Raw genomic sequence first — 27,991 nt, 5'->3', positions numbered from 1 at the left:
ATGACAAATGAAATACCTATAGTTACATGATACATGACATATAGCAACAGCCTAAATGGAATTGGTATGATTTATCCCGACACCAGCATCCCGGCAGCAGTGGAAATCCCGATCATCCTCAGGTAAGTATTAGCTAACCTAATTCTACCCCCTAACCCTCCCTTAGGGGTGCCTAACCTTAACCTCCCCCCAGTACCTAACCCTAATCCCTCCTCTAAGTGCCTAAACCTAACCCCCCCTTCCCTGCTGCCTAATCCTAAATCCCCCCGGGGGTGCCTAACCCTAACCCCCCTCCCCTAGCCTAAACCTAACCTCCCGGGGGTGTGCCTAACCCTAAATCCCCCCCGGGAACCCTAAACCTAACCCTCCCCCCCCTGCGGCTATCCGCAGTCGGCGCCCCTTCGATCGGGACGCCGGGCGTCGGGCTCCCGGCATATGTCTAATGACCGGCATCGGCATATCGACGCCTGTCTTTAGACCCTTGCCGGGATATGACAGTCGGGAAGACGGCTGTCGGGTGGACTTCCCGACTGCATACCGCCTAAATTACCTATAGCTGCATGAGTGACTAATGACCTATAGCTACTGCCTACATTGTGTATAGCTACATGACATACAGCTACATGAGAAATGATCTATAGCTACATGACAGGATGTAGTCAATAGACCGGCGGACTTGACAGATGACCTACAGCAACATGACAGATGATCTATAGCTACATGACATGCAGCTGTATGACACATGACCTATAGCTACATGATATTTAGCTAGATCACACATGACCTATAGCTACATGACACAATTACCTATAGCTACATGACATACAGCTACATGAGAAATGACCTATAGCTACATAACACATGACCTACAGCTTCATGACAAGCTCTGTGTGTGACCATTTGCATAGCACAATTTTAGTGTAAAAACAGCAAATCAGCAGGACAGAGTCAGCCTCGATTTCACTCCAACATGGCGGATGTGAGAAGGCTCTATCTCGGTGCTGCAGCGCAGCCCGTGTGTGTAGGGGACTTTCATATCCCCTCGTGACCCGGCCGCGCTTCCTCCTCTCCCTGTCATGTGATGTGACCTGAGCCGCCCGCCGCACTGTGTACACACCGATCACAGGGGCCGACGGCAGCGGCAGCTTCCCGGGCATACTGCAGCAGCGTCTCCGTATGTATTATTGGGGAGAGAGAGTGGGGGCTCTGCAGCCAGCAGTGTGTGTATGTGTCACTGAATGTGGACGTATATTGTCATACCTGCATTCAAAGTGAAAGTGAGAACTTGGTTTTAGTTTGATCATAAAGGTAAGAGCAATGTCGTTCTAGTTTACTCTTGTGCACAATGCATGTGTTGTTAGGTATATGTGTGATATATATATATATATATATTATTTTTTTTACAAACACAACCAATATAGTCTTTACATTTGGCAACCTTTAATTTGCAGAGATGTTCTCCCCATGCTGTCTGTGATACAGGGCTATTAGTGGAGGTGCTCAGCTCATGTTGATGTGATACTTAGTAAAATGTCAAGTCAATTACAAGCGATTCCGGCAATGTGTCATTGTGACTGCGTTTGTACAGCAGCACGCTATATTGCCCCTACATTATGCGTTTTACGTTATCGCCCCACAGGTGTGCGTATTATGATGCAGAAATGAGGCCTATCCTGTGTAAGGTATTGCACATCTCCCGTACATCGCGGCCAGAATAAGCGATTTTTGCAATGCTCCTAATTGAATTGACCCCAGTAAAATTTCCAATACAGTTAGTCCCTTATTGGTTTCAAGATGGCAGTCAACCATCACGTGTCTCCGTTTGGCTTTACCAGGTAGAAAAAACCCTACTTTACTAAGCCGAATGGAAGCTTGATTTCCTTATGGTGGAAGGAGGTAATTCAACTAGGTCTCATTCTTTCCTTTTAATAGAATACTTCCTACCACTTTTATAGTTAATTTCCCACATAATTTAGGCTACAGTAAGAAGAAAGAAAAGTTTACTCTCATGAAAGTGGTGCAAGTAAAACTGAATGAGTTTAGACCTTAAGATTATGTTTACACTTTTGCACATCGTTTAATTTTGCAAACCGAGCCATGCACCTTAAATTACGTTGGGTGCCCATTAGCCTAAATGTTGACGTATTGTGGTGCACATCAAGTGCAAATTCTAAATAGATTTTAGTGTTTCTTTTTGTTTTACCGGAATGGTGCAAATTCCACGTCTTGACTCAGATTTTCACATTGATATCAAGTGTGTTTGGGTGACTCAAAGAGTAACTTTTCTTCAAATTTATCAGTGTCCTATTTAATCCTATTCTCTTGACAAAAGCTGTATAAACCTATTGTGAAATATATTAATAATATATGTCACAATGTTGTGTTTTTGGATTTTTTTTTCCGACTCCTAGGTACACACATCCAGATGACGTCCGCCGTGGAACGTACAGATGACCTGGTGAGAGAGTATCTTACTTTCAGAGGATTCACCAACACCTTGAAATACTTAGAAGCTGATATTAAAGCTGATAAAGACAAAGGCTTTCGTGTAAGTATGACAGAAGTTCATGCTTCCTATTCTGTTTCTGTCCTTCCTCTATCCGTTTTATTCCAGTCCTGGTTTTCTCTTATGTTCGAAGCATTCTGAGAAATTGAAGACAACATTGCAATGAAACGCGTTAGCGGGTTTATCTACATTACATGAGGCTGTCAGAGTTGGCTGATCAGCTGTTTAAAACTAGACACATAAAATCGCAAAGCTGTGTGGTTGCAGCGCAGTTAGCCCAGGACTGACATATATGAAATGTGTATTTTGCATGGCATTGGTTCAGATGCCTAGTAAGAATAGCACTTATGCACCCGTGCTCGTATGAAGTGTGTATATTGTTTGCAGGTTACACTGACGGTCCTAATAATGGATCTCAAATTATATGCCTACACAATTATAGTTATGAGTCTATGTACTAAGCCTGGGAGGTATATTTACTAAAGTTCGGGTTTTAGAAGTGGAAATGTTGCCCGTTGCAACCAATCAGATTCTGGCTATTCTCTTCTAGAAGGTGCTAGGTCAATGATAAGTAGAATCTGATTGGTTGGAGAGATATAAAATGGATAAGGATAAAGTATCAGTCAATCAGCTTCTAACTGTCATTTTTCAAACACCGCCTATAAAGTGACAGGAGCTGATTGGTTGGTACTTTATCTCTCTTCAAGGCTTAGTACAGAGGCTGCGGTGCCAGTACATGTTGTAGTTATTAGTGGTATTAAGTTATAATCTTAGTGATGGTACGGTAACTGCGTGCCACGTGATATTATAATGGTACCTATCGTGTGTAACACCATAGAATACATACATGAAAAACATTAACGACCAGCCCCCTATATTGTTTATCCAGTTCAAAGGTCTAACTATATTGGTCTATAAAATAAATAATAATTAAAAAAAAAATGAAATACAAAGATTTTCCTAAATAAATGTTGCCAAACCAAGTAGATATCGCTCTAGTCTTGTGGGGATAATAGATGTCAAGGAACAGTTAAACTTGTCTTGTCCAAACTGACGCGTTTCGCCCTAGTGATAAAAGAGAAGAGTTGTGCATTTGTGCCTATAGCTTTCTGATTAACCTAATTGATTAAAACCATTGTCTGTTTTCTTATTCAGGTGGACAGGATTGTTGACCAGTTGCTGCAGTTTATCCAGAGCTATGACCTGAACGGGCTCTTGGATTACTGGGGTTATTTGGAGCGGAGTCTTTTCAGTAGGTTGGAAGATGTGTATCGCCCAACAGTCAGGAAGCTGAAGACCAGTCTGTTCCGATATTATCTAGTCTGCACAATGCAAGTATGTATCTTTCATTGGACCTTTCACTCTATGGGGCTGATTCCGCTTTGCACATAAATCTCTTCACGGGCGCATACAGCGTGTGCGCAGACACAACTTTATGCATTAGCAAAAAGTAATAAAACAGGCTTCCCGGCTGCTCGCAACCACAGCGTCTTTGCGCGTGACACAGAACCAGCCCTCTACGTTTATTAATGCCAGCTGTGATTGTTGACAAGTGTGACTTTACACCTGACACAAATGTTCTAAGGGAGTTAGGGAGATGCGTTGTGAGTACTGGTACATGAACCGTTTTTAAATGTGGATTCTTGCATGTGTTCACTATTCACCTGCTGTAAGATCTGGGGCTGCTGTGCCCTTCCTCATCTATGGGGGGGTCTGTATTTGCAATTGTCATCTGTCGGCGTCTTTTGCAGCTGGAGTTTGATGACTGAGCCCAGCTCCACAGGTTGCGTGCAACTGTTTGCTTAAAGGTGGCTCGTATAGGTGTAGCCATTTCTGTGATGTGGGAGGAGTCACGTGTAATTGGTTTATGCTGAAAGAGTGAACATGTTGGGGAAATCAGTGTCTGTATTGTAATTTGCAGAGGAACATGTATGGTAACAGAACATATTTTTTTTTTTTTCATTTAGAAAATAATTCACAATAAACCCCCCTAGTACACCCTCCTCGTACACCCTGCTCATGCCTTTCTGAGCCAGAATTGAATGCTAGCCTTTGTTACTGATCATGTAACCTGCAATTAGAGTATGTGCCGGGTCTTTCAGCATGCACGAGTCTCGCATGTTACAAAGCTGCTACCAATATTGTTTTACAGTACAACTAAAGGGGAGATTTAATAAAGCTTGGAGATAGGAAAAGGGGTCCATTTACTAAGCCTTGGGTACCAGCCAATCAGCTCCTTGGTGCTTTATCTCTCAAAATGTTATCTCTCTCTAAGCTTTATTAAATCTCCCCCTATATGGGCAAAGTCCATTGGTACGTATCATAAATGCATATTTGCACATGGATTACCTTTGCTATGTAGAATGACTGATGTCCGCGTTCTAACTGAACGTGGACAAAATAATGAGAACAGAAACCCGCTTAATACATACGGAACGTTCGGCAGCACCGCAAAAGGTTTTTCCACTTGCGGCAATAGTTTTTTGCGGTTGCTGAGATTTCGGTCTCATTCCAGAAAATGGCTGTAGCGTTCTCTTTGCCGTTGCAGAGCAACCGGACAGACAAGGCGCAAGACTTCTTCCAGAAGCAAGCCCCGGAGCTGCAGAACCAGGCCGAATGGAAGGAATGGTTCGCTCTACCTTTTCTGCCCACCCCGGATGCCAACCCGACCTTCTCCATGTATTTCTCTCGCCAGTGGGCTGACACCTTCACGGTATCTCTGCACAACTTCCTCAGCGTCCTCTTCCAGTGCATGCATATCCTTTCTGCGGGGGCTTAGAGGAAGGGGGGGGGGAGAGTCATGTGCATATGATCACGGAGAGAGTGCGAGTACCACGGCAGGGTCATATAAAGTGGCTGTACGTACTTTAACCCATTAAGTGCTGCTGAAGTGAAATGTCCGCTTTTACATTTGTCATCCTACACAAATGCTCTTCTGAACGGTGTGCTGGTCCTAAATTGCAGTGGACTAATGAAAATTAAAAGGAAACTCTTTTACAAATATGCCCGTCAACTGACTGCAGCGTGATTTGAAATATAATAATATATATATACCGTACCAGTCAAAAGTTTGGACACACCTTCTCATTCAATGGTTTTTGTTTATTTAAATTATTTTCAACATACTAGATTAATACTGAAGACCTCAAAACTATGAAAGAACACATATGGAATTATGTTGTAAACAAAAAAGTGTTAAATCAAAATATGTTTTATATTTTAGATTCCTCAAAGTAGCCCCCTTTTGCTTGGATGACAGCTTTGCACACTCTTGGCATTCTCTCAGTCATCTTCATGAGGTATCTCCTGGAATGGGTTTGAAGTAACAGGTGTGCCTTGTCAAGAGTCAAACTGTGGAATTACTTGCCTTCTTAATGTGTTTGAGACCATCAGTTGTGTTGTGCAGAGGTAGGGTTAGTACACAGTGGACACCACTATTTGACTACTGTTGTAATCCATATTATGGCACCAACCACTCAACTCGGTAAAGAGAAACGGCAGTCCATCATTACTTTAAGACATGGAGGTCAGTCGATATGGAAAATTTCAAGAACTTTGAATGTATCCTCAAGTGCAGTTGAAAAAAACCATCAAACGCTATGATGAAACTGACTCTCACGAGGACTGCCCCAGGAAAGGAAGACCAAGAGTTACCCCTGCTGCAGAGGATAAGTTCATTAGAGTTACCAGCCTCGGAACCCGCTACTTAACAGCACCTCACATTAGAGACCACATAAAGTCATCACAGCGTTAAAGTAGCAGACAAATCTCAACATCAACTGTTCAGAGGAGACCGTGAATCAGGCCTTCATGGTCGTATTGCTGCGAAGAAGCCACTACTGAGGATGATGAAGAAGAAGAGAATCGTTTTTGGGCGAAGAAACACAAGGAATGGACATTAGACCGGTGGAAATCTGTACTTTGGTCTGAGGAGTCCAAATTTTAGATTTGTGGTTCCAACCTCCGTGTCTGTGAGACGCAGAGAAGGTGAGCGGATGGTTTCTGCATGTGCGGTTCCCACTGTGAAGCATGGAGGAGGAGGTGTGATGTTGTGGGGGTGCTTTGCAGGTGACACTGTTGGTGATTTATTCAAAATTCAAGGCACACTTAACCAGCATGGCTACCACAGCATTCTGCAGCGCCATGCCATCCCATCTGGTTTGCGCTTACTGGGACCATCATTTGTTTTTCAACAAGACAATGACCCCAAACACACCTCCAGGCTATGTAAGGGCTACTTGACCAAGAAGGAAAGTGATGGAGTGCTGCGTCAGATGACCTGGCCTCCACAATCACCCGACCTAAACCCAATTGAGCTGGTTTGGGATGAGTTGGACCGCAGAGTGAAGGAAAAGCAGCCAACAAGTGCTCAGCACCTCTGGGAACTCCTTCAAGACTGTTGGAAAACCATTCCAGGAGACTACGTCATGCAGCTGACTGAGAGAATGCCAAGAGTGTGCAGAGCTGTCATCCAAGCAAAAGGGGGCTACTTTGAGGAATCTAAAATATAAAACATGATGTCTTCAGTATTAAACTGCTATGTTGAAAATAATTGAAATAAACAAACAAAAAACATTGAATGAGAAGGTGTCCAAACTTTTGACTGGTTACATAATATACATTTTTATTTTGCCTTCCCATTGATAACTTTTTTTTTTGTTTCAAAAGTTTTGCAGTTACTGGGGGGGCTGTAGAAAGATAAAGTACCAGCCAGTCAGCTTCTAACTGTCAGGATACAGGCTGTGTTTGAAAATTGACAGTTAGGAGTTGATTGGTTGGTACTTTAACTCTCACCACTTTCTGTCTCTAAGGCTCGTTACATCTCCCCCACTGTGTGTTGTGTACTGAGGGGCCTTTTTCTTTAGGCTTCTTATAGTATTCTGAGGTTTCGTTCTTCCATCAGCTATTCTATTTTTTGGTTTTTTATTTGTCCTTCGTGTCAGCACTCTGACATCACACTTTCATGCGTGAGTGATGTCACTAGCTCCTAGCAAATCTGCTGCATTCACCTGAATGTGGGATCGTCTCACAAAATGGCCGCCTCCACATTGTTGTTCAATAGAGGACATTTAAAATAAATACTATCTGCCAACAATGAACTTTCTACAGAACAGAACATACTGAGCCAGTTATCTTTGTGTCTCCTGCTTTGCTCTTCCACCTGGGATGGCTTAAATGTGTTATCCTTGTATATATTGTATAATATTATAATATAAATATTTATTTATTTTTTACTCCTATATTTTGAGTCCTTAACTTTCTGCACCTGTTCCAACTATCCTCAACTTTGACGCCGAGTGCCAGAGGATTTTTCGCACGCAAGAAGAGAATGAGTCCCTCAGGCAGAAGGTTGGTACCTGGTGGAAAGATGGAAGTGGCCTCAATCTTACGGTCTGTGTTCTACCATAAGCTAGAATTGTTTAGAGTCCTAACCATGGTGTCATTAGCCAGTCAAGCTATGGGAGCATTCACCTCAGCTGGGGATTCTCAGTTCTACGTGAGGATAGATGAGCCGCAATTTGCGCGAGGCCTGAAATCTGTAATCCGGCTTAGTCCACGCCTCGTTAGGGATGTTGAGAAGAAGAGGGAAAAGAAACTGTTCCTGCTGGGAGGGAAGCTTCATCTGAATCTTCCATAGCCTGGAGAACTCCCACAAAAAAAAACCCCAGCACACCACAGACACCTCACCAATATTTCCCTACTGATGAGGTCAATTACAGAATTTACTTTGTATGTTCATCACTACTTGAATTTTGCAAAAGAGGAATATAGAGGCTAGGAAAATGAAGGGGGGATTTATCGAACCCGTATAATGAGGACAGGTGGGGGTGTTACCCCCTAGCACCAACCAGATTCTAGTTTTCATTTATCTAGTACATTCTATAAACTGATAGCTAGGAGCTGATTGGTTGCTAAGGGAAACAACTCCCCTTTTCCTCCTCCTTAGCGGGCTTGATACATCTCCCCCTGTAGTGATCTATTGGTAAATAGGTGCATGTCTTGCATATAACGTGTCCTCCTTTCTCTGGGGGTTTCTCAGCTCTTTGCACTCCAGGCGGAGGCTCACCGGTTGAGGAAGGAAAGCGACGAGCCCATGGTCCACCACAAGCTGCCTCACTACGTCTGCAACATGGACCGGCTGGGGGATTCCGAGCTGTGAGTGGGCTTTGAGGGGGTCGGACCTTTCAGTTATACATCTTTATTAACACTTGAACTAGCACTGAATAATTTGTGACGCTGCCCCCTCAACGCCTTCTCTTCTCCAGTAACATGGTGTCCAATCAGAGAAATCCTGGCTCAGCTGTCCAGTCCCAGAAGACCCCCGGGTTCCTCTATTCTTTACTTCCGCAAAGCAAAAAAGTAGCCACAAAGACACCGCAGGCCACCGTGTCCTCGCCAACGCAGAGCGCTGCTGCCGGCCTTCCGCTCAAGAAGGAGCCGGGGAATAGTCAGGTAAAATAGTTGACCGCTGTGATTCTCAGCAACTTCCGAAGTGCTAATCTGTACTGATAACTGTATAAGAAAATATTTATGTAAATGTTGTTTAGAATTTCCATAGGCCGTCTGTCACATAGGGGGAGATTTACCAAACCTTCTAGCTATCATTTATCTTAGTGGTTCTCATTCTCTGGGCCTGATTCAGACCCGATCGCGAGCGCTATGCGCTCGCAAGCCGGTCGATGGTGGCCCAGTGCGGCTCCGTCGTGCGCATGCGCGAGACCCGGATAGCGACTGGCAATCCGTCGCTCCGGGTCTCGTACCAAAGGGGGCGTGCTGTCGATGTTGAGTGACAGCACGCCCCCTTTGGTGGGCGGGCCAGGGGCGTGGCTGCCCAGACGGAGGCGTTCCCATGGGAACGCCTACCGTCTGGGGCCGGCCCCACTGACATCACTAGTGATGTCAGTGGGAGTGCTTTTGGCTCTGTTTGAGCCGAAAGCACTCTGTGGCTTGCGGCAACGAGACCCTACCACAAGGGTCTCGTCGCAAGCCCGATGGTCAAGACCATCGCGACCATCATCCTAGCCGCTCGCTATAGCTGTGGGTGGTCACCCACAGCTATGCGAGCGGCCAGGAGGCCGTTCTGAAAAAAACAAAGCCCGGCCCTGATTCAGAGCGAGCGCTCTGTCAGAGCGTCCGGCTCTGAATCAGGGCCTCTGTCCTCAGGACCCCACACAGGTCACTTTTTCCAGGTCACCCAGCAGGTGCACAGGTGTAGTCATCACTCACTGACACATTTTAAAAGATCCACAGGTGGAGCTAATTATTTCACTTGTGATTCTGTGAGGAGACCTGGAAAACATGCACTGTTTGGGGTCCTGAGGACCGAGTTTGAGAACCGGTGATTTATCGAATACATTCTATAAAATTATAGGGTTGGGTACGGGATGCCGGTGGTCACAATTCCTACAGAGTTAGGATACCGACACCTGTCGGTTAGTATCCTAACCCTCTCTTTCCACAGCCTAAACCAGTGTTGGCTAACCTTGACACTCCAGCTGTTGTGGAACTATATATCCCAGCATGCCCTGCCACAGTTTTAGCATGCCCTAATAGCAAAACTGTAGCAGTGCATGCTGGGTTATGTAGTTCCATAACAGCTGGAGTGTCAAGGTTAGCCAACACTGGCCTAAACCAAACCCTCCCCCGGCTAGTGCCTAACCCTCTCCCTAACCCACGGCTATTTCAAGGGTGTAGTATATTTTTTCGGCATCGTTGTGTTGTTGACATTAACCACGTCATGATCCCGGGTGCCCACCTCACTGTACAACAGACGGCCGGGTACATGCTGATATTTACTTTTCTCTAGGTACAAAAAACAAGAGAGGTGCTAAGTGCAACCAAGGAAGCGAAGAGCGTGCAGAGCATCCTCAGCGTCCCCTCAGTCAGCGATGCCAGCGTGGGGCAACAGAGACAGCGCCGCCTACAGGAGAGAAAAGAGCTTTTCTCTAAGTCACAGGTGAGCAAATACCTATGCAAAGGAAGTGTGTTGTTGGCTGTAGTAACCAATCCTATTCTGACTGCAGGGGGCAGCACCAACTTTCCCTGCGCCAGGTTTCATAAACGTTCTCTCTCCTGGCCTTCAATGTCTTGAACAACCCCCAAATCTCCATTGGGTACAAGTCCTCCTCTAGCACCCATTGTACACACCAGAATGGAAGGCTTCCTGGGAGGGCAAAACAAACATAATTGTAAAAAAGAAAGTTTCTGATTAAACGGGTTCTGTTGAATTCTATAAAGACATTGGACAGCAGTGATTTAGGGGTCTAGTTACTAAGCAGTGTTAGGAGACAGAGTGAAAAGTGATGAGGTACCAGCCAATCAGCTCCCAACTGTCATCTCACAGGCTGTGTTTGAAAAATGACAGTTGGGAGCTGATTGGCTGGCAGCTTATCACAGACTTATCACTTTCCACTCTGTCTACTAAAGGAGCATACACACGGTCAGATGTGTCAGATGAACAATTTGACCAACGATTTGAACTATGAACGATTTTTGACTGCATTAAAATGAATGGAATCGTCCAAATCTGACTGCAAACACATCAGATGTCGGATATCCTTATCCGACCATCGGGAACGCGCATCGTTCAGACATGTCAGATTTTCCTTCAGATATGAACGATTTTTTAAATCGTTATCGTTCAGATGTGAAGAAAAATCTGACCGCGTGTATGCACCATAACACTGCTTAGTAACTAGACCCTTCAGTGTCTCCTATTGTTTTGCTTAAATCGCAAAGCTTAAAAAAAAAAAAAAATTAAAATACCGTATTGGGTTGTATATAAAAAGTTACTTTCTACAATTTACAAATATATAGATAAAAGTTTCAGGAACTTCTCAGAATTGAATATATTGACGATACAAATCTGATTGTAAGGGAAGTTTGTGTTCTGTTTTCTTTTTTTTTTTTTCCCCTCTATGCATGTGAATGACCGTCTGTTAGTATTCTTATTCCGTACACTATAGACCCGTAGTCATTTTTGCAGGGAACGGCGAATGACCGAGAGCTGACATTGTCCGTCCATCTGTCCTGTCGCGCTTGTAGGAAACCAAGATAAATTCGCACATCTTACGGCAGTTACAGAGTGTAGCGAACATATGCTCCTAGAAAATTCATTTTTCTAGGGATCTCGGCCGTCACAAAACCTTTCATCAGCTGATGATCTGCAGCAGAAAACGCCTTACTGCACTATGTTATAACGTAACTCGCTATTAAGCGATTGGCAGAACCATCGTTTTGTAAGATCTATTTACAACATTTTTTTTTCTTTGTGCTTTTTAGCAGGTCACATTATTTTAGGACATTCTATAGCCCTGCACCCCCTCCCCAATCTGAATATTGCAATCCGACATGAGGGCTCACATATGAAAGGCAAGGCCTACATGAAGAAGTGTTTCTACACACGTGCAATTGTTCCCTGACTTAAGGGTTTTGCTCCTGTTGCGCAAATCAGGGTGTGTCTCTCTGATGTGTGGGATGATTGTGGTTCGGAAGCGGCGACATCACACAAGCCCTCACTGCAGCTGCGTCCTGACATAGGCCCTCATTCAGAGGCGGTCGCAAGAAGCGATCGCTCTCTCTGAGGGTGGCCGCTTTTTTTTTTTTTAGTGCGGCCTCCTGGTCGCTAGCTAAGCTGTGGGTTACCACCCACAGCTTAGCGACCGACTAGGGTGATTGTCGAGACATCGCGACCATCGGGGCTTGCGACGTGACCCTAAGGTTGGGTCTCGGCAACCGCAAGCCCCAGGGAGCTTCCTGCTCTGATCGAGCAGGAAGCTCCCCACTGACATCACTGCTGCAGGAACGCCTCCGTTTGTGTAGCCAACCCCCCCGCCCCGCCTACAAAACGGGGCGAGCTGTCAATCAACATCGACAAACGCCCCTTTTGTAGTAAGCTCCGGAGCGAGAGAGTTTCTCTCTCGCTCTGGGGCTTGCGCACGCGCAGTGCGGCTGCTGCGTGTGCGCAGGACCAAAACATCAGCCCAGTTGCGCTCGCAACCGGGTCTGAATGAGGTCCATAATCCTTGAAGCGCAGTCAGGAGTCACCTGCCAGTGTCTCTTATTCTGTTCATCCTATGGGCTTACTGCAGACACAATGCAGCCCTGTGTAAGGCCAGAGCCGGCCCTGTGTAAGGAGATCTTGTATTGTTTTGCAGCAGAGAAATAGCAGATGGGTAATTGCATCTCAGGCTCATGAAGTGTTTTTAATTCTTGCAGCCAAGCACGGAGAAGAAGGCGGAGAGCTCCGAAACGGAGCCCGAGACTCGCCCTGAGACGCAGCACGAGCAGGTGGAAGCACTGATAAAGAGCAGCGCTGTGGGAGGAGGGGAAAAGCCGGAGCAGCCGTTTATAGTTCTGAGCCAAGAAGAATATGGAGAACACCATTCCTCTATCATGCACTGCAGGTACATGTCTTAGCCCTTCTGGTACAGATGTGTCCTCCTATACCCTGCGTCTTTGCAGCACATGGCGATGGCTAGCATGGCAAATATTTTTAAATTAAAAAAAAAAAAAAATGTTGCGTCTTTGCGTCGCAGCAGCAGGCAATGTCGCTCGCAGTAAACCAGAGACGCTAGGCTCTAAGACGTTTTGCGCACAGGATTTGGCATAACGCACCTACTGAGTCGCAGATGAAGCACAGCGGAAAATGGAGCGAGGAAAAGCCGCGGCTGCTCTTATCGGAACCCACAGATCTGAGACTCGGCCGCACTATGGGTTGGGTATGTTATGTCTACATTCAGTATGTAGACAGTGATGAAATGTGGACTTGTTAGAATGTCGACATATCGTCCCTGGTGGCCTAGCAGTGATTTTCCTACTCCAGACTGCTGCGGCGAATCCAGCACGGCTTCTGGATTCCAGCGGTCATTTGACTGTGACTTCCGGGTCAGACCTCTGATGCTGCAGCGTTCCAGTGAGTATTTCTCCCCTAATCTTAACCGCTACCCCTAACCGTACCTCTAGTGCCTTAAATGACCCTGCCCACCACCACAGCCTAACCCTAACCTCCCCCTTCAGCCTAACTCTAACCCAGCGGTTCCCAAACTCTGCCATTATCGTCCAGGTTTAAGGCTATCCATGCTTGCGCACAGGTGACTTTAATTAGTACCTTTAGTCAATTTAATTTAAATATCTGGACTCAAGCAAGGATATCTTTAAAACCTGGTCTGTAATGGCGGAGTTTGGGAAACTCTGCCCTAACCCTCTTGTCCACAGCCAAACCTTGTCGACGTTCAATCTGTCGACAGTCTGATAATGTCGACACTTTGCATGTTGGCATTTTTAATATTGTAGACATTTCTGTCAATATTCTCTTTCGTTCTTTTAGCTACATCCCGTTGCACACAGACGTACAAGAACAGAGAGCCCCAGGTTCAGTGTAGGGTAGCAGTGTAGTTTTGTCGCTCCTGGTTGTTTAGCAGATACACATTTTTAACGAATAGGACACTCGGCGCGGTCAAGTCGCACGGACCCTGACGCGCCAAGAGGAGCTATTAGGGAGATGAAATGTGCGTAATTTTTTGCTTGACTTTACTGACTTATTAGATGCAAATAAATAACACTAAGATTTCTACTATCAATTTCAGCTTTTATTTAATTGCTTCTAAAGGAAACTCCAAAAATAAGTTATAAATACAATATAAAAAAAGGCCTAAACATAATTATATTAAACTTAAAAGATCATATTTATAACAGAGAGAGAGAGCGAGAAACTGTACAATCTAGTCTATCGTTGGTTTTCATTTCGCTGGCTCAGTAAATACCTGTGCGGATGTTACATGCAATGCTGGTGAAGCTTTGGTTTCTTGTTACTAGATGTGCTTTACTTGGCAGCGGCCTCTAGGGCGGCGCTGTTCACCATCATGTACCAGAAACTCAGTTTCATTTTACTCTGTGTTATACTTTTTAGTTAGTAAAACCGTATAGAAGTAAAGTCTGTTTCTCTAAGCTGGACTTTCCCATACACAAAACAAAAAACTGTTCCCTGTAATGTAATCATTTGCGTCTCCAAGAGATTGTGACCATCTTTTTTGTTACTTTTTTTTTTTTCCAGGGTTGACTGCTCGGGTCGGCGGGTGGCCAGTCTGGATGTCGACGGGGTTATAAAAGTGTGGTCCATTGATGGTATTATGCAGACAAAGGCTTCAGCCATATCCAAGTCCGCTCTCCTGTCCCTTGAGTGGGCAACTAAGAGAGACAGACTGGTGAGTGTCTGTTTTTAAATTGTACATTTTTTTATGGGGTTTTTTATAATTTTTTTTTTTATGCTTACAAAACAATACAAGTACAAGACACTGCATCAAACATATAGGGCATTATGGAATAGGTTCTGATTTCACTAAACAGCGGGATTTCATTGGGACCTGACTCTAAATTTAAAGCGGCAATCCGTTCTAAGTTTTATAACGGATTGCTGCTTGAAACTTCGTGCCAATCTTGCCAATTCCCGTGAAATCGGAATCTATTACATAACCCCCCATAGCGGGCTTGCGAGACAGACAAAATCGGCATCCATTGTTAAATAAATGTAAGATACAACATAAGAAAACATCCATACAAAATAGTGGTCACGTAGTTTTAGTTCTGATATTCATGTCCGTGCTGTTGACCGGTGTCTACAGGTCAACCTTTTGTATACTACTGTGTGTTTGTTTTAACGACAGCCCTCACACGCCTCTTAACAGCTCATGTTTTCAGGATTTCTTTAACAATGCTCCGGTGACATAGTAATTGTCCTCTTCCTGCTTCCAAGACAGAAACCCTGCTCACAGGGAGCACTGTTGGGTATAGCGCAGTACAGCTACTGACTGCAGCAAGAAAGCGTCATTTGGCAACAAAAAAAAAGTTTGGTTTTCAACCAGCACAAACCTTGGGTCTAGAAGAGAAAACGAGTGTTATGTACAGAGGCAGAATATGTTTATAAGCAGCTTGTGCCAGCCAGGACGTGGTTTCGTTGTGCCAGCTTCTAGAGGATATCTCGTTTTCTAAGACAACCATGGATGTATCAAGCCTGCAAATATTGGGAAGGTCAATGCTAGAAGCAGACACATTAGTGACCTGTATCACCAGCTGTGTGACCTAGAGGGATGTGGTTATGTTTATGTACTGGGGTACTTAATTTAAATGAGCAGGAGTCTGTGTTTTAGGGTGACTTAATTTTCCCTTGGAGTCTATACAAGGAAATGGCTCAAACTCGTTAAATTGTTTTTGCCCTATATTTATTTGTTCAGTGGCAATGGTTATGGGAAAGGTATCCATTCTATTCCTGGATGAACATATAGAGGTAAATGTCATAGCCTGTGACTTGCAGGCATCGTAGGGCTTCTGCCCAGTCTGCTCGGTGTTTTAAAGCGGCAATCGTTTAAAAGTAAAAACCAGCCTGGTTTTGCCCTTTAAACGATTGCCGCTTTAAAACATCAGCCAGGTGTGCCGGGAACTCACTGGGCTTGGTATAAAAGATATATAGTAAAAAGATAGACAATGTCTAGACTAGATAGACAGTCAATAGTAGACAGGGACAAAAGGTCGACATGGATGAAGATAGATCGGTACTAAAGGTCCACATTTAAATGGTTGACACAAAAATGGTCAACACATGTTGTGTTTTTTTTGCTTTCTAACCCTAATCTTCACCTTAACCCTCCCCTCTCTGGTGCCTAACTCTAACTGTAGGGGCAAGTGCCGAACTCTAACCATCCCTCCTAGTACCTAGCCCTCCAGTAAGTCCCTAACCGTCCCTCCTAGAGCCTAACAGTAACCCTCCGCTAAGTGCCTAACGCTAACCATAAGAAAAAAGTGTCGACAATTTATTTGTGTCGACAATTTCAATGTCGACCTTGTGAACCTGTTCACTTTTTGTACCTGACTATAATAATCCATGTCGACCTTTTTGTCCCTGTCGAGCCTTTTTACTGTAGGTGTATTGAAGTCACTGATGTCTGCAGGTCACTATTACATCTAACCCGCTATTGCTTATGCAAAGCCCTAGGCAATGTTTCCATTCTAGAAATAATTATTCTCCTGCAGTCAGAGTGTTGCTGATCTCCGCAGTGTGTGTGTGTTTACTCTGTCGTTACCAAGTACATGGTTTGAAGTTACCTAATGATGGTATAGATATTATAATCCTAGGACCTACAGTGTTGTTGTGATGTGTCTTTGTACCCAGGCTTCTGCGGTTACACTATGCAGACTGCTTTTGCCATTAATCTGATGGAATGTCCGTGTGCAAATACTCCTAATAACGGAATTAGATTAACAAACAAAAAGGGTCCTCAGGTTATTTTAGAGCTACAGAAACACCTTTACTGAGCTTTTCTTGCAAAACGTGCCTACAGTATAATTTACATGTGTGTGTGTGTGTGTGTGTGTGTGGGATTATGCGCATCGGAGGTATCTGCATTGTGGACCTGCAGTAGAACACAGGTTATCTAGCCTCAATATGACACACAGTGCGACTTTCTGTCCTGATCCCATGCAACCCTGCTATCACCGGGCGTCTTTTTTTGCTGAAAAAAGTCACAATGTGATGTGACTAGGACGCACCAGGAGACTCATATGCAACATTTGTATATCTGTGTGCAACCGAGCCTGTATGTGAACCTTCAACGGAACTTGGAATGAAAGAAAAAAAAAAAAAAAAAAGCACTTTGTATACAAATTCAGAGACTGTCACACACAGATATGCAAGTAGCAAATATCAAATGAATCGGCACAGTCTGCTGGTGCGTCCTGGTCACACTACGTTGCGACTTAGGGCCGTATTCAATTAGAAGCGAAAAGCCGTTATCCACTGAAAAGTATAGCCGTTCGCGGCTTTTCGCGTATTCGGAACTTATCTCCACATTCAATTCCAGACAGTTTTCGCCTACGCAGAAAGTCGATGCAATGTAATGGCGAAAAAGATTCGCCTAAGAATAGCAGGAGAAAACTGTAAAATTTTAATTTTGGGGTGCAAACGTGGGAAACCACTCGGAACCCTTGGGACAGCCCCCCATAGGACAACTGTGTGTAAAAAAAACAGGAAAAAAACATAACACCCCAAAAAAGTACTTTCATTTTGGGGCGAAAAAGTAAAAAGTGGGGGAACAAGCATAAAAACTAGCGAAATAGCCTTCTTAGGGGTCTGCAAGGATGGGTCAGGTGTTTTTGGGATTGCAGGTGCGTGCAGCAGGTGCGTTTTTTTGTTTACAAGTTTTTTTTAAACTTCACTTTAGAGATTTTAGAAGATGTTTGCACCCATTTTCAAGTACCCCAAATTTGACTGGACTACTTATTTTTACCAAAAAATCCTGCTTAATGCCATTCTTCACCACTTTAACAATGACGCTAATAACAAGGATTTTAAGCAACTTCAGTACCCCATATAGTTTTATTAGGGCTATTGGAACACTTCTACATTGGTCCCCAATGTTAGTGCATCTTTTTGGGGGGTTCAGCCTGGTTTCTCCTATTCTGACAGTACTTTTCACCTGTTTTACATTCACCGCTTGACGTTTTTCGCCTGGTTAGTGACTGAATAGGGCGAAAAGCGGGGACACGCACGATAAGTTTTCGCTTCCAAAACACGAGATGTTGCGAAAAGTCGGGTAGGCGGAACTTTTACGCGGAGGCGAAATTAATTGAATACAGCCCTTAGACGCATTTTCTGTAAAAAAAAAAAAAAAAATGCAAATAAAGATGCTATCAGGGTCTCACAGGACCTGACGTGCTGAGAGGGGCTTTTTGGCACAACTGCCTCAAAGGTGTGTAAGGGGGCATATCTCTAGGAACCAGTGTCCGAATTCAAGAATGCATAAAAACCACACATGACTATGGCTAAGGCCCGTATTCAATTAGAGCGGACCCGCAATACTTTTTTTTGCCTCCCCAGACTTTCCGCCTACTTCGTTTTGCAGGCGGAAAAGTATCGCGCGCGGGCCCGCGTATCGCCGTATTCAATTTGAAAGGAGGTGAAAACTGGACCCGGTGAAACTTGAACAGGTGGAAAGTACTGTCAGATTTGGGGAAATCAGCCTGACACCCCCCAAATGATGCTCTGACATGGGGGTTCCCTATGGTACCCCCCGATTTGGCTTGCTGAAGGTATTTGGTGTTTTTAAACAGGCTCAATAGCTGCTAAATAACGTTATTTAATAAGTGGTGCAGAATCATATTTAGGAGTTTTTTTTTGTTGAAAATAACTTATCCCAGCAAATTTGGGGTACTTGAAAATGGGGGTCAGCATATTTAAAGTTGCTAAACCAAAGTTTGAAAAAAACATGAAAAATCCACCTTCCGCAAGCCCCTGCAATCACAAAAACACTTGGGGACCCCCCCAGAGTCAAGTTTGCTAGTTTTTACCCCCAAATTTTTTTATTACACCCCCAAATTCAAAGTCCTTTTTTTTGGGGTGTTAAGTTTTTTTTTTTTTTTTTTTTGTAAATTGACACAGTTTACCTTTGGGGGACTGTGAAGGCTGCAGGGTTGTTCCCGCAATGTTGCACCCCAAAACCCCAATTCTGCACTTTTTTCCGCCTGCTATCCATAGCGAAAGTTTTCCGCCTATTACATTGCATTGAATTTCCGCCTAGTTGGAAAGTCTTCCAAATTGAATACGGAGTAAAATCACAACAGGCCAAAATGTCGTCATCAGCGAAAAGTTTCCGCCAAAAACATGCGAAAACGGCTTTTCGCTCCAAATTGAATACGGCCCTAAGTTGGGAATGGCATAAGTTGTGGTTACACTGTTTATTTTATAATGCTTATGGTGATCGCTACTGTACTGCGTGAGTGTAAGTTAGTCCAGCTTTAATAAATATAACAGACTGGAAACTGAGAGTTGATGAGGTGCCTGTTGCTGGCGTGTAATCTTCTGTCACTACAACACGCCTGGGCCATGTCCCGATAGTCTGCTGCCAGCACACGGACAGATTCACATTAACTTCTCTTTACCAACATGTACAATACACACATTGTATTCATTCTTCAATAAGGTGATTTAGCTGTGTGCAAGCTCCAAGTCCCTACTGCAACAGCGGCCAGACTTTTTGTTTTACATTTTTGGGGCTATTGTGATTTTTCATTGCATTGTTAGGAAATAAAAATGAACAAAGTAACTTATTTTTATAGAAATATTATGTACCACTTGTTGTGGAAGTTAACAGGTAACAGGGGAGGAGATAGACATAAATGTCCTCTCGTGGGGTGGAATCCAGAATGAATTTGTTTGGTAATCTGGAACAAATTATCAGTCTTTGAGTTAACTAGGAAACTAGGTTAGCAATATCACTGAGGCATAAGGCACTTTATACCTCACACCTCAATTATGTAATTACACTATGTAGACAAAAGGGATTGGACGCTGACGGCAAATAGATCAACGAGAGGTTATTGATGTCAGTACTTTGTAGGACCCCCACGTGCAGTGATTACTGCAGACGCCCTTCTTGGCAAACTGTCCACAAGTTCCTGGGCAGCAGCAGGGGGTATGTTCTGCCATTCCGCCTTATGTACAGTGACCGACTGTGACACTGAGGAAGGTCGAGTCGGCCTAGAACGCCCCCGTCGCTCCAATTAGTCCCAGAAGTTCTCAATGGAGATAAGATCTGTACTCTGAGCCGGCCAGCCCATCCGGGTTACCGAATTCTCTGTATACCAGTCCAGCGTCGCCCAGGCAGCATGACCGGTGACATTGTCGTCCTGACAAAAACATTCATTGTTCCCGTAGAACTGCACGTGCATGGGCCTCCCTACCGAGTGTTCTGGTCATTAGTGGCCATTTGGAACTCCTGTGCAGTGTTACGCATTTCACTTGCGCAATGGTGTCCAATCACTTTGGTCTACATACAGTTATATAGCTTCTTGGCTATTGCTTCTTCCACGAAATGACTGAGGGATATGTACACATGAACTGGGTACAGATATTTAGGTTGCCGGCTCTTGGCTGTGGATTGTGACTTCCATGTAACCCCTGTAATTCTTTCTATGGTGTCGGTGGTCCAGCTGTTACTGGGGAGCGAGGTCGGCACTGTCCGTCTTTATGATACAGAAGCAAAGAAGAACTTGTGTGAGATCGGGATAGTGGACGATATGCCCCGGTAAGTGCCGTGTTTCCCACATCCTATTATTAAAGTTACTTACTGCACCAAGTTCTCCTTCCTTTGTGTTACACGTGTTTGGTAAAGTAAATGTGAATATACAGTCTCCGTTTATGTTGTGGTCCAGTCCAATGATAACATGCCTGACATCTAATTAGAGGGGTGTGGTATGTTAGGTCGACAGTTATGTACGTTCCTTGTGAAGTCTGAAATAGGCGCACCAGTCTATTTTAATTGTCGTCATTAAAGGGATGTTCTAAAGTGATTAAACCTTAGACTCAGATGTCACTAGTGTTCATTCTAGCACCCTGCACCTGTCACAACCCGTGCTGTTCCTCTTTCCTGCCTGGGGTGTCTCCCTCTGCTCTGGAGCTTCTAGCACACTCTGGTCTGTATCTAACTGATTTGTTGCATCAGCCGAGTGTGCTAGAAGCACCAGAGCAGAGAGCGACACTCCAGGCAGGAAAGAGAAACAGCACAGGTTGTGACAGGTGCAGGGTGCTAGAATGAACACTGTGACTGCTGCGAGTTTGCGCAGTGCGTCTCTTCAGTCCTACTCCCCCCGTACGTAGGCACCCTCCTAAGTTTGCAGAAGCGTGTCCTGATAGTGGTGACGCCCCTTAGGGTGCACTGGGCGCACCGGCTACACACATGGTTTCAAAAGCAAAGCAATTTGTGATGCTTTTCCGGGGCACTTGGGTGATTTGCCCCAGCGCTGTTCCAATAACCGGTTTTCCGTCAACCTAAGTTATACCGCGACAATGTAGGTTTCCCATTCTCATTAACGTAAACTCATCACCTACACACAGTGCGTGCAGCCATTTTTGTGGGCTGGACCAGTGCTCGCACGCAGCCAATCAGTGAATTAGTAGGCTCCAATCTCCTAATTTATCAATTCGGCCAAAATAAAACAATGATGTATCCATTATTGCTGCTATCTGTATCTGCTATTACTAATATGACTCTCGTCTATTCCCTGCTACCATTCCACTTCTCCCCCTCTCACACTACCTATCCTCCACCCCCACATAGAAATACAGGGGTGGGTGCTGTTTTACACTGTGTTCTCTGCCATGATAGAGATCTTTCTGCCCCTAGGATTTTGTCTCTTGCTTGCAACCCCAGCGGAACCTCCTTTGTCTGTTCAGCGGCTGCCCCATGCTCCGCCAGCCACGTAGACCCGCCCATCCCCGGGTTAGGGGAGAACGTAAACAACCATGTGCCAGGAAGATTATTACTGTGGGACACGAAAACGATGAAGCAACAGGTGAGGCTGTATCCACCATCATACCAACTTTGGGCGTCAGTGGAATATCTGTAACGGGTGCAGGGGGGCACCGCACCTTCCTTCATTCAAAACATACCCCACGGTGTTCCGGCAGCGGGTCCTCACTATTCAGTCTGCCGGCCAGAGCTGTTGCTACACCTGTAGGCATCACGCGGAAGATGGCGTCGTCGGCAGGAGGCTGGACGGGTGCTGCACGCGGCCCACCAGGCAATATTATGTCTCTGCTCCTTGTGTATTTGAGATAGAAATGTTTGTGTATTAAATATAGTGAAGGTGTTTAGTTGCCAATTAAAAGCTTGGTGGTCAAAGAAGTTATGCCCATAGCGACCAATCACAATCTAGCTGTCATTTTTCTAGTCTAGATTACAAAACCAAAGCTAGTGTGCGTTTGCCATGAGCAACACCACCAGTACCACACAGGGGTCATAAATGAGAAGTTACCGTACTTGGAGAGCATCACAGAAAGTACAAACTAACGTTATGATTGACTATTTAATAGCAATAAGTAGGAAGCTCTTATCACTTACTGCCTACACACTTTTTATTTTTTACTGGGGATTGCACGTTCTTTGTAACCTCCTGTACATCCTGCTCGTGGCGCCAAGTTTGGACAGGTGCAGTGAGTGGTATTGTTTCTCTTTTCCTCATCGGCCTGTTACGTCCCATGTGGGTGCAGCTACTACAGGTTCTTGTAGTCCATAAAATGAACCAGAAGGGGAGATGATGAATGTCTGACATATTCCACGGTGCACAATTCTCTTTTTAATATATATAGGGGTATTTAATATGGGAGCGAAAACTCAGTTTTTGCGTTAATTTCGCACCTACGACGTCATTATCGCAGGTTTTAGTTTTACACCGTATTCAATTTCAAAGACTTTTCGCAGGTTCGAAAAGTCTTTGAAACAAAACGGGGATAACTTTTCACCACTGAATAGGTGGCGAAAAAAAGTGCAGAATTGGGGTTTAGGGGTGCAGGCTTAAAAAAAAATAGCCTGCACCCCTGGGAATGACATTTTAAAAATAACTGTCAAAAAAAAAAAAAAAAATAGGGACACACCAAAAAATTTAATTTAAAAATTGGGGTGGAAAAAATTGTTTAACAATAGGGAAATAGGTTCCGGACTATTCTGCAAATATGCGGCAGGTGTATTCTAGAATAGATTAATAGCGCCAGGTGCACAGTTGCAGAATTTAAAAAAACATTACTTTAGGGACATCAAAATATGCTAGTACCCATTTTCCATGTACCCCAAATTTGATGGGACCACTTAAAAAAACAAAAAATAACCTAAGTGCTCTTCTGCATCACTTCTTCAATGTCGGGGAAAAAAGCACCTGCCGCAGCTATTTAAATCACCGACTTTCATTTGTTGGCTAAAACGGGGGTACCCATAGTGAACCCCCATGTTTTTACAGCTTTAGGGGGGTTCTACAATTTTTTTAAGGAAAATTTCGTAATTTAACGCAAATCCCACTTTGCAGGCTCCCGTTTTCGTAGGTTTCATATTGAATACGGGGATAAGCGGGCGCGCGCCCGATACTTTATCCCAGGTAAAAGCTCCGATATGAAACGTAAACTTCGACAGCAAAGTTTACGTTTCATATTGAATACCCCTCATAGACCATTATCTATGTCTCTATCCTACCAGCTCCAGTTCTCCCTGGAACCTATGCCCATCGCTGTGAACTGCACATCTTTCAACCACAATGGCAACCTGCTGGTGACCGGGGCTGCCGACGGGGTCATTAGACTGTTCGGTAAATATTCTATTTAATCCCTTTTACTCAGAATGATCTTTTAGAAGCATCACATCTGCTGATGCGGTATACCTGATAACGTTGGTGGAGATGAGGTCATTGTGCTCCTGACTCTTTCCACCCCCTCATGTCCCGAGTGCAGTAGTGACCGCCATGGGTGCAGCCATGGGCCTAGGAATGTTTTTAAATTGGTGCCTGATACATAGTAACAATCCCTCTGTCCCCCAGATATGCAGCAGCACCAGTGCGCCATGAGCTGGAAGGCCCACATGGGCGAAGTCTATTCCGTGGACTTTAGCTATGATGAGAACGCGGTGTACAGCATCGGAGAGGACGGGAAGGTGAGCGCTGACTGCTGGACAATAGTCTTCCGAGATGGGGAACAGTTACCGGGACCTGACTGGTTATAATTTCTCTTGTATTCTTATTTCTTAGTTTATTCAATGGGACATTCACAAGAGCGGTCAGAAAGTGTCGGAGTATTCCCTGCCGCCTGACGCCACCGGGCCCTTCATGCTGTCCGGGTATAGTGGCTACAAACAAGTGCAGTTCCCCCGCGGACGGCTTTTCGCCTTTGACTCTGAAGGCAACTACATGCTGACGTGCTCGAACAACGGAGGAGTCATTTATAAGGTAAAGCCTTCCTGGCAAAGTACAACATTTACACCTTCCTGCGACTGTTTGTTTTGGGAGACCTGTCAGCGCTGAATCCTGTATGTTTAGCATTGCACGTGTCATTTATAGGAAAAGCAATAAATAATATTTTACAGAAGCAGCATGACATCCGCTCCAAAGCCTCTGCGTTAAGCATTCATTTATTTCCAGAACGTGTTGTCGGCAAACATTTTGAGCTTTAAAGACGCGCTGTAGTTTTTCACGTTATTTCGCACATTGGGCCTGATTCAGAGATGGGCGGAATTGCAGAACAGCTTTGCTATTCTGTCCGTCTTGTGTCAGACATCTCCTTGCTGCATTGTCGAGTACCTTTGCATCCTCGGGATGGTTGCGCCTTTTGGTCAGGCTGCAGGAGCTGAAGCTTTGCGTAGCCTGACCAAAGAAGCTACCATCGCGAGGTCAGGAACCTGCGCCTGCCAACTCAGACCCTGGCCTCGTCCCTCCCTGAAAACAGAAGCGACCTTTTCCTGGAACGGTGACCAGCCACGCCCCCAAATGCTGCAGCGTGTTCATAATGATGCACACGCACAAAGGTTACATTTTGCTGGCAGCCAATTCACCTACCAAGTATATTTTTGGAGTGTGCAAGGAAACTGGAGCACCCAGAGGGAACCTACGCAAGCACAGAGAGAATATACAAACTCCACACGGGGCCGTTTAATGTGTTTTGATATTTACCGGGCCCAGTCAGACTTGGTAATGTGCGACTAGACATCCCGATGTAAGCTGAAAGCTCAGAATTGACTGTCTTTTTGGGACCCCTCCATATTGGTTAAAAATGACCAAATCACAGTGGGCGTGGACACCTTGGGCCTGATGAAAAGGGACGGACAAACTGCAGGGGGTGTTTTACTCTGCATATCTTCAAATATCTAAATTATTTCATGCACCCAATGAGGGGGCAACATGCACCCGATGTCCGTCCAGGTCTGCACCAGGCGCCTTAAGTGTATTGAAGAAAACAGCAGCGAGTTATGAACCACTACAATATGGATCTGCACATCTCGTTTATTTGCGCTAGTGCAGCCATTTTGTCAAAGTGCATTTAAAGGTGCGCACCCACTTTTGTAATCGCTGGTATTGGAACTGTCTCCGATTAATCAGTCTGCCCGGTTCTGTGGGTTTATACACCAGGATATGTGCATGATGTACAAAAATGAAAAAAAAAAAAAAAAAAAAAATCACTGCTGTAAAGTCCAATGTACTACCGTGCTAGGACCCACTTAATGTAAATGTTTGCAATTTCCTCCTGAAAAAATACCAGATCGTCGCTTTGTTCTGTAATGGTTTGTGAGCTTACATGTTACATTATACAGGTCTGCAAGGTGCTTCTTTGATTGGATGATCTTGTACTTGGTGGTCTGAGGAAAGGTTACAAGTTGCGCTGTGCAATAGCTGTTAAACGATCGTGTCGGTGAAAGTAAATTGTACATAATTTTAATAGTAAATTAGCAATTACACTTTTTTTTCCCCCTTCCTCTGCAGCTGAACAGCGATGGCAGAACGTTGGAGCACTCTCTCTCTTTGGGCGGGCACCGGGCCCCTGTTGTCACAGTTGATTGGAGCACGGCGGTGGAATGCGGGACCTGTTTAACAGCCTCGATGGATGGGAAAATCAGACTCACCACCCTTTTGGCCCAGAAGCCCTGACTTAGCATCTCATATTTTTTATCTACAGCGACAGATTTTATGGATCTAGAATAACCATGACTCCTAAACAGCGGAAATACCTGTTGAGCATTTACGTTTAGTACCTTTCTACGCACATAAATCAACAGGATGTTTGTGTAAAGTTCCTCCAGTAACTCAGAGGGAAAGACCAGACCGCAGCACTTTCTAGCAAGGATGGGACTTAAACAGTATTAATGTTGCTAAAATCTCACATGTAGTTTTTCCCGCTGTGAGATTAAGAATATTGGTTCACACAGTGTCTTATTTATATAAAAAGAAAAACCCAGATTGGAGCTTTTATCTAAGGTGGGTCTCGTGTTAATGTGAACCTGTTGCTTTTACACACAGGAGGCGGCCATTTTGTCACCTGAACCAATGTTCCTGAGGAGAACACTCACTAGAAAACAATCATGCCGCTGGAACAGATGCCTCTGTGATGGTACCTGGGTCCAGGCGGATAAATAGTGCATAATCATGAATTCTGGGGGTACGTCCACGAAATGGAGACCTCCGTTCAGTGGCTGCACCCAATAACAAGTTGCATGTATGAGGCGATCCCTGTGTATAGGAGTGTTTTTACATTCACTGACTGTTACACGTTCCATCTTGAAACACATGCGACATAATTGGTTGGGTTCCATTCCTTAAGTATAAACAGCACAAAAGTAACAGGTGGATTTAGGTCACAAAACACAACTTTAAATAAATATTCTATATCTGCTATACTTTATTGCACATTGAGCATGCAGGTAGTTTGTTCGCAGTCCCTTGGGGTATGTTATAAGGGTAGAATGGCCGTGTATGGGAGTTTTATACCCCTGCGATATATACCAAGGCTTTATATTTTATTTTTATTTGCCAGACAGATTCAAGCCTGTTGTTTTTCATCTCGTAAAACCCATCTCTGTGTTAAATGTTACTGCTGCAACTTGGGGACATCTATGAGAACTGGTTCACAGGTACTGTATAAAAAATTAAATGGTGCTGTATCCTGTAGCAACCGGTCACATTGTATATATATTCATTTTTTTTTTTTTTTTACTGTTTTAAAAATAGAGACCCAACCTCTCACTGGTTGCTATGAGTTACACCTACCTTTGTATACCCTGTTACCTGTGCAACAGCTGTTATTAATCTCCCCGAATGTCCTTCACTTTCTCCGTGTGTGTTTGTTCCTTGGGATGTATATTTTCGTTCTAAAGCTGCAGCGTGCTCTGCGTGATTGTTTTATATTAACGTCTCCTCCATTTCTCTCCCGGGCCCTATGAATAGACGGCCACCTCCATCATCTGTGTCTTCTTCTTTTGCTCAGATTGTAATATATATATATACACGAACAATAAACATGGCCGCTCTGTGGCCAATGCAAAAAAATATTTGGATTCGACAAAAGAAAAATAAAATGGCATTTATTACAATTTGTGCACAGCGTTTATTAAATGGCCTGTCCAATGGAAGGAAGGCCAGTAAATTTGGTAAATAATGAGTAACATCCTTGATAAAATGGTTGAGATGGCTATATGCTATGGATGCAGTTATGTTGCGGCCGCCGGGCACAATCCCGTCAGAATGCCGGCTAGGGAGTTATGATAGGCATCGAAATACGACTCCTATCAAAATCCCGACGCTGGAATCCGCGACGATGCGTGGCCGAACGAAGTAAGTCCAGGGCGCCCGTCCTGTTAGCTGCGGGGGGGAGAGGGTTAAATTTAGGGCAGTTAGCGGGTTTAGCGTTAGGTTTTGGTGGGAGGGTTTAGGGTTAGGCACCCCCCTGGGAGGGTTAGGGAGCGGTAAGGGGGGTTTGGGGTTAGGCACCACTAAGGGAGGGTTAGGGAGGGGGGGGGAGACGGGAGGTTAGCATACTTGCCTGCCTCTGTCGGAATTTTCATCCTGTCGGGGGGCCGTTGTCGGGATTTGAACCAGCGGCTGTCGGCATTTCAATTTCATTCCGCTATGGACTCCCATCAGTCCCTGCCACAGTGCAGCTTGCAAACTTTGGGAGTCTATGTACTA

The 27,991-nt window shown here is 44.6% G+C and overlaps 1 protein-coding gene across 2 annotated transcripts; it reads left to right on the top strand.

Moving 5' to 3' along the window:
- The first annotated feature begins 969 nt into the window (after positions 1–969).
- WDR91 (WD repeat domain 91) lies at positions 970–27,396 on the top strand. 2 transcript variants are annotated; one of them, XM_088459241.1, is made up of 16 exons: positions 970–1,174; positions 2,412–2,548; positions 3,662–3,841; positions 5,055–5,262; positions 7,773–7,855; positions 8,547–8,662; positions 8,773–8,959; positions 10,314–10,463; positions 12,725–12,912; positions 14,562–14,712; positions 20,489–20,583; positions 21,682–21,850; positions 23,524–23,632; positions 23,861–23,973; positions 24,068–24,265; positions 25,793–27,396. In XM_088459241.1, exons 2-16 carry the CDS (start codon positions 2,426–2,428, stop codon positions 25,955–25,957), a joined length of 2,235 nt encoding a protein of 744 aa, XP_088315367.1. In that variant the 5' UTR covers positions 970–1,174; positions 2,412–2,425; the 3' UTR covers positions 25,958–27,396. The 2 variants fall into 2 exon arrangements, with proteins under 2 accessions (XP_088315367.1, XP_088315368.1); XM_088459242.1 differs by lacking the exon at positions 970–1,174 and adding an exon at positions 1,209–1,308.
- The last annotated feature ends 595 nt before the right edge of the window (positions 27,397–27,991 follow it).

The sequence above is a fragment of the Taudactylus pleione genome, unplaced genomic scaffold (genome assembly GCF_031769625.1).
Source record: "Taudactylus pleione unplaced genomic scaffold, aTauple2 ptg000903l, whole genome shotgun sequence".
Lineage (NCBI taxonomy): Eukaryota > Metazoa > Chordata > Amphibia > Anura > Myobatrachidae > Taudactylus > Taudactylus pleione.
Note: the sequence above shows the minus strand (reverse complement) of the source record. Positions and strands in the feature narration are given on the sequence as shown.